General features: G+C 30.8%; 1 protein-coding gene across 1 annotated transcript; it reads left to right on the top strand.

Moving 5' to 3' along the window:
* Window positions 2868-9007, top strand: LOC109348332 (monodehydroascorbate reductase, seedling isozyme-like). Its single transcript, XM_019588720.1, has 10 exons — window positions 2868-3041; window positions 3922-3993; window positions 4512-4563; window positions 6987-7067; window positions 7198-7316; window positions 7395-7614; window positions 7732-7850; window positions 7942-8067; window positions 8168-8308; window positions 8470-9007. The coding sequence occupies exons 1-10, from the start codon at window positions 2994-2996 to the stop codon at window positions 8791-8793; spliced, it is 1302 nt and encodes a 433-aa protein (XP_019444265.1). The 5' UTR covers window positions 2868-2993; the 3' UTR covers window positions 8794-9007.

The raw sequence follows: 12789 nt of genomic DNA, 5'->3' as shown, positions 1-12789 counted from the left end.
TTGTCTTTTTATAAGCTTGAAAGGTCACGAAGATTGGAATAGAGACATTAACATCCAAAGAATATATATGATATTTCCAATAATTTTTCCACGTGATATTTGCTTCAAAGTACATGATTTATCATCTTAGTAACCACCAACTTTATATTATTACATAATCCTCTAAATTCCTCAATAGCATTATTGGAATTACAACTTTCAACTTGATCTCATGATTTGGAAGGCCAAATGTTGCAAGTAATTTACAAATTCAAGAGTTAATATGTTGAATACTTCACTTTCATTAACATCAGACATATTAACTGAATCTGAACTCATGTATTCCTTTTCATAACATTATGACACATTATTCAAAATTAATTGTACAATATTTGGAATTAATTAATAATATGATTAATTAGTACAATAGTACGAATTAATTTATTTTCATATATATAACTGAATACACCACACATATTGTGAATAGTAACTGTGGAACAATACTTTCTGTGCAAGAAAAGATGCTAGAGTATGAATTGATGTTAAAAAAGAATGGCTAAATTATTAGTCTATGATAAACATTTGATATTAAAAAAGAAGAAATTTTGTACTAATCTATAAAGGCACGATGTTTTCATAGAGTAAGTTTTAATAAAAATTTATACACATCATTTATATTAATTTTTCAGTGCATACATTTTTCCGCCCTTAATATTTCTATTTGAGTTAGTTAAAGAATGTGACTTGTTGAACATATCATTATCACTAGGAAAGGAACACTATATACATAGAGTAAGTTTTCATTAAATTAAATAGATAAGAGAGATCAAATTCTCCTACTTTTTTTTCTCACTAACAATATTACTTAACGGTGCATTTTAAAAAGACATTTCAAAAATTCAGAAATATATATAGAAGTTAGTTTTAGAGCTCACTTTAGAGTAAAGTTGTTGAGTTACTTTGAAAAGTAAGTATAAACAAAATGTTTTTTTGCTGAAAAGGAAAAAAATGTATTGGCTGAAGTGACATCATTTCATTGGGTTTGCCAATGTTAACGCTGCAAATAATATGTTAATTCACTAACAATTTGATGAAGATAAATAAGTATTAAAACCATTATAATTCTTTTTGTTTATAAAATTAAGAGTGCAAAATAATAAAAGAAAAAGTAGTGTTTCAATGATGGGTTGGTATTGTGAGGATGATGATTGATGTACAACAACAAAAATTAAATAAACCAAATGCATAATGGAAGACTGTATTAATAAACAATAAGCAAGAAAAAATACTAATAATTAGTTTAGCCAACATTCACAAAACTAAATAGGATAACTTATACTGTTTAGTTTTTTTTAAATCTATAGTGTATTTGTAGTATAATTTATATGTATAGTCTAAACTAAATATGTATAGGTAGGAATTACATGTATAACTAATATTTTTGGTGAGGTAATCCTCCAATTTTGGTGCAGACTTTAATCATAAAATATAGTATGTTGCACACAATTATACTTATAAAATCAAATCATCAATTCAGTGTCTATGTATAATGTATCATCAACACTCTTACTCTTAGGCCTTGTCTGGTGAATTTATATGTTTTCTCTTCTTTGGTTAGGAAAGAAAAATAGGATGGGAAGGAAATTTTGGGTGGGTCCCACAAAAAATATTTCCATCATACTTTGGAGAGAAAATTGTGAGAAACCAAACATCAAAGTAAAATTACAATCTTACCCATAAAGAACCATGAATGATGTACTATGCTGTACACATCTGCTGTCCCACAACTTGTGCCACTGTATGTATCATGAGTTTATGATTGATTGAAATTTTTTTTAAGTTAAAAAATTAATAATTAATAATTTTTTTGACAAATCATATCTAATGATAGATGCAATGACACAATTTGTGGGATAACATATGTGTACCCAACTACCCATATACTATCGTGTAGATACACAAACATAATAAATTGAGTTGCCTTAAATATTTGTGTTAATAATGTTTTAATTAATTAATTTAATATAAATATTTTTTTATATCATTGCATATTTTATTTCCTCTCTCTTTTTATTTCATAACAAACAACTAAAGAATCATTCTACTTTCTATTATTTTTCTTTCCTTCCACTTTCATTCCTTAAGTTTCTCCCCTCTTATTTTCTCTCCAAAACTAAACATAGTAAATAGTCTCTTACATGTTTCAAATAATCAAAAGTCATACTATCAAACTTTAGTTATCATCTCTTTGATTTTTCATTCATCAACTATTTTAAATTTATAAATAAAAAAAAAATCAAACTTTCTATTCCATCATACTAAGGAGCCCAATTGTATGAGACTCCATCAAAATGATTCATTTTTTATGAAATATGATAACAATAATAATAAGAAGAAAAAACATGATATGATCAAATTAAGGGTGATATGGTGTGAGAAAATCATCTAAAAAAGAGAAGTTAATAGTATAATATTACTAGAGAAAATATCAACTATATAGAAGTTTTAATTATAATATCTATGCATTATTAATATAAAAATATATACACAACCAAGATCATTCACTATTCATTTATATTTTTTAAGAGTTAATGATAAATAAAAATGAATGTAGATAATAGATTTACTCTATCATTATATACATTTTTTCTCTAATATATTAATAATGATATAGAAAAATATTTATATTAATATTTAAGTACAGTTAATATAAAAATTTATACACATATACCATATAATCCAACATTATAAATAAAAAATCAATAATAAATTGTCGATGTATAACACTATTAGTACATACATCTTTTAGTCGGTAAATAAATGTTAAGTCAAACTTTTGTTGCTGATGTTGAGGTAAGCAATGACGCCACGTAGGTTTTGATTCCATCCACACATAATTAATGGAAAAGGCTCTATCACTCTCACACCATCGCGATCTAAATTCTTCAATTTCACTTCACAATCTCTCATATTCCTCTTACGTTTTCACTCTCTGATTCTCACAGCGATTGTTAATGGCGAAGACCTTCAAATACATCATCCTCGGAGGAGGAGTTTCTGCTGTCAGTTTTTCACTTTTTTCGTCCTAATCCTATTTCTTTATTTCTCTTGTTTCTCTATGATCTTTGAATTTTTTGCATTTTTTCTGTTTAATTTGGTGTTACTTTGATCTGTTTCACTTACCTTGTTGAATCAGGTTGGAGTTTTTAGAATTTTGTCAATTTAATACTGTTCCAAACATGTCTATTTTCTTTTATTTATTTATTTTTTATTATTTCTTTTTAGGTTTATCTACTAGTGGATCGCATATTTGCTAGAAAATATTTAGTTTTTATACATTGTTGCATCATCCATCGTTGATATTTAATTACGATTGATTTTTCAATAAATGTAATTCAAATGAACAATGAGTTGTATCTGCATAAATCTTTACACTGTAATTTTTTTACTTAATTATATCACGATGTAGTAATACTGTAAATGAAGGAAAATATTATAGTAAAATGTCAATATTGTCCTTGGTATTAACTCGATCTTATGATTTGTTCCATCAAATTAGAAAATTGTCTATTTGGTGCAGATCACCCAATTTGGTTCCTAGAAAAAGGATTTATAAGATTCTGATTTGGTTGATGCTATGCAAAATTGGGATCAAATCAAATTGATGGCATTAATCCTAAGACTAAAATGATGTTTTACTTAGAAAGATTATTGTTGTTGCATTGCCAGTTTGAAATCTTTTATATCAATTAATGAAATATGATCATGTGTGACTTCTGAGTTAGTTAGTATGAGAGTCTTTAACTAGATAATAGTTATACAAAATTAAATAGAAACTTGAAAGAAAGCTTTTAGTCTCGCGTGTTTTAATTTGATTTACATTTTTGTCATATTCGATTTTGTATGTAGTATACTATACTTAACATGGTGTCACGATCACAGGGTTATGCAGCAAGGGAGTTTTCCAAACAGGGACTTAAGCCCGGGGAGTTAGCAATCATATCTAAAGAAGCGGTATGCTTTATTTGCAGTGCATATTGCATCATAGATTAACAGTAATAAATACATTGTTTTTCTTTTACTCTCCAATGATGTATCTTTCTTTATCAGTGTTCCTTAGTATTATTCATGAAAAGCATATGAGGAGCTTTTGCCTTTCCATACGACAAATTGATCGTAATAGCCCCTTTTCCCTGTATATATAATACTTTGATCTCATATGGAAGTATTGTTTTCATGTAGCCTCTATTGTTTTGTACACTTCACCAAAATAGTCCCTATTTTCTCTGATAAAAAAGTTGGGCTTCTGGGATAACTGATATAGGCTGAAGGTTAAATATGCTTAAATTTCTCTAATATGTGGAAACCAGTTTTCCCTACTTGCTTTAGGAAAAATAACAATAGATGACACATTCATGTCCTTGGTTGCAAATTTGCAATTTGCCCATGAAAGGTGCTGGAAGAATCATTGTGCATATGCTATTTAGTATCTTCTAAATGTTCATCCCCTCATTTATCATATGTTTGTGCAGGTGGCACCTTATGAACGCCCTGCTCTAAGCAAAGCTTACCTTTTTCCAGAGTGTAAGTCTGTATATTAATAAATACATCTGTTATTTTTTCTCATTCTTTTATAATGTTCCTTTTCAAGGTAGTCTTGTCGTCAAAAGGTTTTTATTGTAGTTATTTTATTTAAGTTTCTTTGAAGTTATTATAGAATTGAGTTTAATCATAGCATCTATCCATGTCATAAAGATTCAACAAAAGTCATACGTTGGCTATTGATTGTTTAGCTAGGTGGATGAAACAGACAATTGTTTTTGTCTTTTGGTATTATTTGTTATCATAGATGCCCCTCAAGCTTAAATGAAAATTTTACCACAATTAAAAGACTCAATGTGCTTTATGGTAGAGTGTTGGACGGTAAAAAACCAACAAACGCACAAAGTCCATGTTGGGGAGATGGGGATGTTTTTTGAGAAAAGTGGACATACAAAACAAAATTATAAATAAATGGTAAGGGTTTGACCATATGTGGAGAAGGCCAATAGAAGCTCTAGTAAGAAGTAGGGGTGTAAGCAGTTCCGGTTTAAACCGCGAAACCGATGGAACCGAACCAAACTGCAAAATATGGTTCGGTTAGGTTTCGCAGTTCAGTTCGGTTATTTTTTTAAGGAACCGTTTATGTTCGGTTCGGTTTATGGTTTTAGAAATTTAGGAACCGTTGGAACCAAACCAAACCGCATATTAAAGAAATATATACTACGGATTAGGGAATAATGTTTTATTATTGTTTAAATTCTTCAACCAATTTTCTAGCTTAAATTATCAATTTTTGTGTGAATTGTAGTGTTATATATGTTACTAAATTGTTATTAAGTTAATATTATATATGTTATTAGTTACTAAATTGTTTCCTAGTGTCTTATGATTTGGAACATATTTTCCAACTTATGTGATATTGAGTTTGAAACTAACATATATTATATATTGTTATACATGTATTGTTACATGTGTTATTAATTATGAAATGTAAGGTTATAAATGTAACTATTATATATTTTACGAATTGATATATATGTTACCAATCATGAATTATATTGTTATATATGATTCATAATTTTTTATAACAATAGTAGTAATGTTTATCATTTTTTGGATAAACAATATCTTTTGTAATACATTTTGAATTGTCAATTGATGCAAGATTTTTTATAAAAAAATAAACGGAAAAAATGTGGAACCGAACTAAACCGAACCATTCAAGAGTGGTTCGGTTCGGTTCGATTCTTATAGTTAAATTTGCGGTTAATTGAGTAGAACCGAACCATATGTTTTTGATCGGTTCGGTCACTAAGGGTGTGTTTGGGAGTACCATTTTGGAGGGGAAGGGAAGGAAGGGAAGGAAGGGGAGGGTTTAGGAGAGGGATTCCCTTGTTTGGGAGTTTAGTGGAGGAGAGGGGAGGGTTTTGAAGGATTTTTCAAACCCCCTCAAACCCTCCAAATGCCAAAATACCTAGTTCCCCCAAATTAGGGTGTTTTGGGAGGAAAATAAGGCAAATTACCTAACTACCCTTACTAATATTATTCTATAACATATAATACATAACATACTATTGATTTTTTAAATGTATTATATTAACCCTCCTATCTAAATTCCACACTCCCAAACAAGGAAGAGGTTTAGTTGGATTTGTCCTCCCTTCTCCTTCCTTTCCTCCCCCCTTTTTACCCTCTCATCCCTCTCCTTTCCTTTCTTTTCCTTCCTAACTCCCAAACAAAGCCTAAAATGTACAAAAAACCGAACCGAACCGAATTTTTACACCCCTAGTAAGAAGAGTAGAGTTAGAGAGAGACCAAAAAACTGTAGGCCTAACTATGAGGGAGACAAATCTATATGAAATTTTTGAAAACATGGTTTATTATAAAACGCAATGGTATCTTTTGATTCTTGTAGTCAACTCGACATAGTAGTTGAAGACTTGTGTTGTTATAGTTGTTTCTTGTACAATTGAATTTAATGCCATGTGAAGAGAAGAGCATTACACGCTCTAGTAAAAACAGTAGACTAGAACGAGGATAGGTCTCCAAGTGGAGGGAGAGAGACAAAAAAACTATAGGCCTAACTATTAAGGATATGAATCTGTATGACCTTTCTGAAAACATGGTTTATAATGCAATGATATCATTTGATTGTTGTAGCCAACCCTACTTACCAGTTAAAACTAATGTTTTTGTTGCTGTTTCTTGTAGAACTGAATTTAATGAAGGCTATGTTTATAGTTTTTAATCCCGGACTTTCATCTATTAGATTAATCAGGCCTAACTCTACTAAAAAAGTTAACTCATAAGGGGCGGGAAGCCCAAGTTATTATAGATGGCTCTTAGCTCATATTCTCAACTGATTTGGAACTTCAATACTTCAACATCATTAATGCTGAATTCTCCATCAAATATTAGCTTTCTTTGTTTGTCTCACTAACTGAATGTACAACTGGATATTGCAGCACCGGCTAGGCTTCCTGGGTTCCATGTCTGTGTTGGAAGTGGGGGAGAAAGACTGCTTCCTGAGTGGTACACAGAAAAAGGTGACATTGGGTTTCTCACTAATCATAATACATCATAGCTTTTGGACTGTTTTAGGATCCAATATTGGGTGATTGAGTCAAGAGGGTCTTCACAACTATTTTCTCATGCAAATTGACCTGATTATTTCAGGGATAGAGTTAATTCTTAACACAGAAATAGTGAAAGCAGACATTACCACAAAATCTCTGACCAGTGCTGGAGGAGAAACATTCAATTACGAGACTTTGATTATTGCAACTGGCTCAACGGTAAGTATCCTTGTGGATATCAGTTGACAAAGATGATTCTTTATTGTCCACATTTTCATTCTTACTCTTGTTTTGCAGGTTATAAGGTTGACAGATTTTGGTGTGCAAGGAGCTGATGCTAAAAACATCTTCTACTTGAGGGAGATTGAAGATGCTGATAAATTGTATGAGGCAATTAAAGCAAAGAAGAATGGGAAGGCTGTGATTGTTGGTGGAGGATACATCGGTCTGGAGCTTAGTGCAGTGTTGAAACTCAACAATGTAGATGTTAACATGGTCTACCCAGAGCCTTGGTGTAGTAAGTGGATATTTTTAGCTCTTTATTTGTTCGTGTCCTAGTTAGATTATTATGTGTTTTTTTTTAATGTATTGTTAATTTTGAACACTAACAGTATAAATTAAATTGATCTTGCAGTGCCACGACTTTTTACATCTGATATAGCTCATTTCTATGAGGGATATTATGCAAATAAGGGAGTTAAAATCATTAAAGGAACTGTCGCTACTGGATTCACCGCTAATTCTGATGGGGAGGTATAAATGTGTGATATGTTAACATTGCATGCATTTGGTGGCTTGTTAAAGTCAATAATTAATCTTAGAGTGATTCTCATTGATTATTCAGGTAAAAGAAGTCAAACTTAAGGATGGAAGGGTCTTGGAAGCTGATATTGTCGTCGTTGGGGTTGGAGCGAGACCTCTAACAACCTTGTTCAAAGGGCAGGTCGCAGAGGAAAAAGGTGGAATCAAGGTTAGTGTGACCCTATCCAGTGGCTTGGCAATCTATTATCTCAAGAAGTTAATAATGGATTTTGTCATTGATAACCATGATGACATTTGTATTGTTTCAGACTGATTCCTTCTTCAAAACAAGCATTCCTTATGTATATGCTGTTGGTGATGTCGCCACTTTCCCTTTGAAATTGTACGGTGAGTTGAGAAGAGTTGAACATGTTGATCATTCTCGCAAATCTGCTGAGCAGGCTGTAAAGGTGAGCATCTTTGTTAAATATCTCAGCTGCTCCAATTATGCGAAAAACTCGAATGTTTCATTACCTGGCAATGGCCCTTCGACCGTGGCATCCATGTTTTGAAAAACATTGTGATTTTCTGATGCTGTTTCTCATTTCTGTAATAATGTTGTTTCATGTAGGCCATCAAGGCAAGTGAGGATGGAAAAACAGTTGAGGAGTACGATTACCTTCCGTACTTCTATTCCCGTGCATTTGATCTATCTTGGCAATTCTATGGCGACAATGTTGGCGAGTCGGTGCTATTTGGAGACAACAATCCAGAATCACCAAAGGTGAAGTTTGGGGCATACTGGATTAAAGATGGGAAAGTAGTTGGGGCATTTTTGGAGGGTGGAACTCCCGAGGAGAACAATGCAATTGCGAAAATTGCAAGAGTGCAGCCTCCAGCAGAGAGTTTAGATCAACTTGCAAAAGAAGGTCTTTCCTTTGCTAACAAAATATGAATGTTTTGTTAAGGATACAAATAATTTATGGTGTGTTTGCACAGATTAAGTTCTGTATTTGCTTCATATTACAGAAGGAAACTTCATGTCTTGTTTTGTTTTTTATTTGATTTCTGATTGCAAGGGATATATTGTTTTAAGTGTAGCAGTACGCATACTATTATTTGTGTTTGCTGAAAATTTTATCAATTGTTCCACAGTTTGATTTTATTAATTGCAGTAATCTTCTACTAATTTCAGTCGCTTTTACACTGAATTCCAAAAATATAAATGTCAACAGTAAAACTTATATCAAGAAAAAAACCCATCTATGGTGACCAAATTGAAATTCCATAGCATAATCAAAAGTATAATTGTAAATTAAACAGAATTCTTGGAACTACCAGATTAGTGGATATGTTGTGAAAATATTAACATGTAAACTTATCAGTTTAAAGTGTACTCGATTTAATATTTTAGTCATGTTTGAGTCCTGAAGTGTATGTATAGAATTCGAATCTTTTATAAAAAAACCAGTTCAAACCGATCTAAACCATATATAATATTTGGATCGAATGCCTTAATGTAGACAAACCAAACCGAATCGTAGGTTAGTTATGAATCTAGATTGAATAACGTTTTTTTTGCCTAAAAATCAATCCAAGTCGACTGCAAATGGTCTAAGTGGCATGCATATTACATTAATAAACATGAAAAGTAGGTTTAAACCAAGGATCTCTAGACTTGGAATATGATGACAAAACTTGATCAACAATTAATCAAAGAGATTGTAACCCATGTCCTACATAAAAAAACAAATAAAAAAAAGGAAAAGGTAGATATTTTTCACCATAACCAAGCTCATACATGATTGAAACTTGCAAGACACATTATGCTACTTCATAACTAAATCTAATATAACCAAGTTCAAAAGCAAGGAAAGACCATCATAAATCATAATATAATATACATGCATTGCACATCTATGTGATTCCATAATGTCATATAAGTTGATGTATTTAAGTTTAATAAAAATTAAAACAACATAATTTCGCCGACCGTAGGAATCGAACCCACGACCACGTGGTTAAAAGCCACGCGCTCTAACATTTAAAATGAATCCTGTTGTCTTATGACAACAGAAATTATTCTTGCCTTCACTAATATCTGAAAACTATTAGCAAAAGCAAAATTTCAATTTTTTCATATAGATACAGGTAATGCATTATATATCATTCAACATATCCACAATAAATTCTCACTACACACAACCATTATGTGTGAACGTGAACATGACTATAGTAACACATAATTTCAATTTAGAAAGAAAAAGTAAAGAGATAGTGATGAAGAAATGATTTGCATGCAGAGAACAGAACACCCTAATAATAATAATAATAAAGTTTTAAGTAATGAACATCATAATAGAGCTTAACTCTTTTAGCAGATTTTTTTGTACTTTTATACCCAAGACTCAAAGTTCAGTCTTTTCTTAAAGGAATTAGATATGTACCCCTACTCTAATCAAATAATTGTTTATGAAACTTGTTAAGGATAAGGTAAGTTTGCATTAGAATATTAAAAACAATAATTTGATAAACAAACTGTAACATCTTCCATAAAAAATGCTTATTTTAAGTTCATAATTAATGATGGGAATTTTTATGATAGGGATTTGAGATGGGGCAAGAACGATGTTCTTAATAAACAAGTTATGGAATTCATTTTTATTTTTAGGTACATTGAAGATTGCTTACTTTTTAACTTGAATGTCAAGAGTTTAAATCTTAGAAATATCATGTTTATATATTTGATAACGTAATATTGTATATATCTATCATCCGGTTTTTTTATATTATTATTATTATTATTAAATTCACTTAACATTAGGTTTAGATTTAGCTTACCATATTTCTATACGTTACCATTATTTATCTTAGAACTTATATCTATTCATGGAGCATGGAAAATATTTTTCACAAATCAAATCATAACTCAGAGGCATTGGCAACTAAACATGACTTTATATTCCTTTATACATGCATCCTATCATACATTCATGTAATGAAAATATTGACTAGATATAGAAGAAGTGATGAAACATGTAAATGCAAATAATAATACCATGATAGAGAATGCTAATATTGAGCTATGGAACTGACTCTACAAACACTGCCATGCTCACTATGGTTTTACACCAAAACAAAACATACTTCTTATCTCCGGAAGCTACATCTTATGTCTCAAACTTTGTACCACTCTATGTATTCTTGTTTTTTCATTGGCTAAAAGAGTAAAATATGAATTAAATATATATTAATTTCACATTTTCTGACCAATGAAAATGAAATGGTACATGAAATGATACACATCTTGGGACAGAAGATGTCATGTCCTCCGACATGATCAATTGTTGGAAGAGGAAGCATTTTGATTAGAACTCTTGTTGTTTGAATCATTGTTACCACCCTTAGACAACTTCTGTTTTATCTCATTGAGTAGTGCTTGATTCTCTTGGTTAAGTTCTTGAGCTCTCTTCCTCAGTCTCTCATTCTCTTGCATTATGCTAATGTTCTTTAAGAGAAGCTCAGTGTCTAGCTTTTCCATTTCTATGAGAAAACCAAAAAGAAGTTAACACAAAACACATACATGAATGTGATCTTAAAATGTAATAGAAGAGAGCATGTGAACAAAATATAAAAAAGAAGAGGCAATGTCATCATTATTAGGGAAGTTGAAATAAATAAGCAACTTAATTTAAATCCTAAAGGAGTGAAACAATTATATATACAAGCTTCTTTGTGAATGTGTTGCTTTGTTAGATATAATAATGACACCTAAATGAAAAGAAGCCAATGACAACAATCAACGAGGAAAAGTTTAGAGGGTTGAGTGATTTAGAACACTATGCCAAAGAAATTGAGCATATATATGATTTTTTTATGAGCAGAAAACTTTATTAATCAAGAGATAAAATATTAGGAAAATAAGTGATACTTCTATCAACTGAATCCCTGAAATTAACAAAGAGAAAGACAAATATATATATGGTTTGTCTCAACAACCAAAGAGGAAAACATTAGTGGCATTAAGTTTTTAATATCACACATTCCCACAAGTTTTTTTTGGTTGGAAAAAAGTAATAACGTTATCGATTGCACTAAAAGTGCAAAGTTAGTACAAGAGTGCCACATTGCCAAAAGTTTTTTTAGTCGGAAAAAGTAATAACGTTAATAATCGCATTAAAAGTGCAAAGTTAACACGTTGGCAAAAGTTTTTTTAGTCGGAAAAAGTAATTATGTTATTAATTGCACTAAAAGTGCAAAGTTAGCACATTGGCAAAAAAAAAATTTTGGTCGGCAAAAATAATAACATTACTAAAAGTGCAAAGTTAGTACAAGAGTGACACATTATCAAAAGTTGTTAGAATTTAAAACTCTTGAAACCGCTACATAGAATATTAAATGGGAGATTATCTTGAAGCTAGAGAAAGACAAAGAAACCACTCACACATTATGTATTAAGTGAAAACAAGTGTTATAGAATCCACACACAAAAAGTGTTGGTGAAAGCCAAATATTAAATTCTTAAAACCAACACACTTAATAAAAATGCCAACCAGAAACAAAATGAAGTTTTGGCCCCTATTAAAACAAATTAAACAAAATACTAGTACTTACAATACTCTCAAGACCTCAAACTACAACAATAAAAAATATATATATATATATATATATATATTTCTTTGTGGAATTAAAGAAGAAAATAAAACAAAAACATGATAGAGGTAGGGTGGGTCCTTTATCATTCTATGTTGAACCTTTCAAGAAAGATCACCTTTTGAAAGAGATAGAGGTGAGTAACCTAGGAGGACAAAGCAAATTGGACACTTGTAGGTGAGTTTGTGAAGCCAAATGAGTGAGAAAGAGAATAATGTGATGTTAATTTATAGAGGAAAATGAAAAGAGAAATAATAGATAAGATAAAAGGTGGTGAGAGTCATGAGGTGAGGGTATG

The sequence above is a fragment of the Lupinus angustifolius genome, chromosome LG05 (assembly GCF_001865875.1).
Source record: "Lupinus angustifolius cultivar Tanjil chromosome LG05, LupAngTanjil_v1.0, whole genome shotgun sequence".
Taxonomy (NCBI): Eukaryota; Viridiplantae; Streptophyta; class Magnoliopsida; order Fabales; family Fabaceae; genus Lupinus; species Lupinus angustifolius.
Note: the sequence above shows the minus strand (reverse complement) of the source record. Positions and strands in the feature narration are given on the sequence as shown.

Coding starts and splice junctions, on each gene's coding strand:
- LOC109348332 (XM_019588720.1), top strand. CDS start 2,994: ATGGCGAAGACCTTCAAATACATCATCCTCGGAGGAGGAGTTTCTGCT. Junction 7,068..7,197: donor TGAGTGGTACACAGAAAAAG/GTGACATTGGGT, acceptor TGATTATTTCAG/GGATAGAGTTAATTCTTAAC. Junction 7,317..7,394: donor TTATTGCAACTGGCTCAACG/GTAAGTATCCTT, acceptor CTTGTTTTGCAG/GTTATAAGGTTGACAGATTT.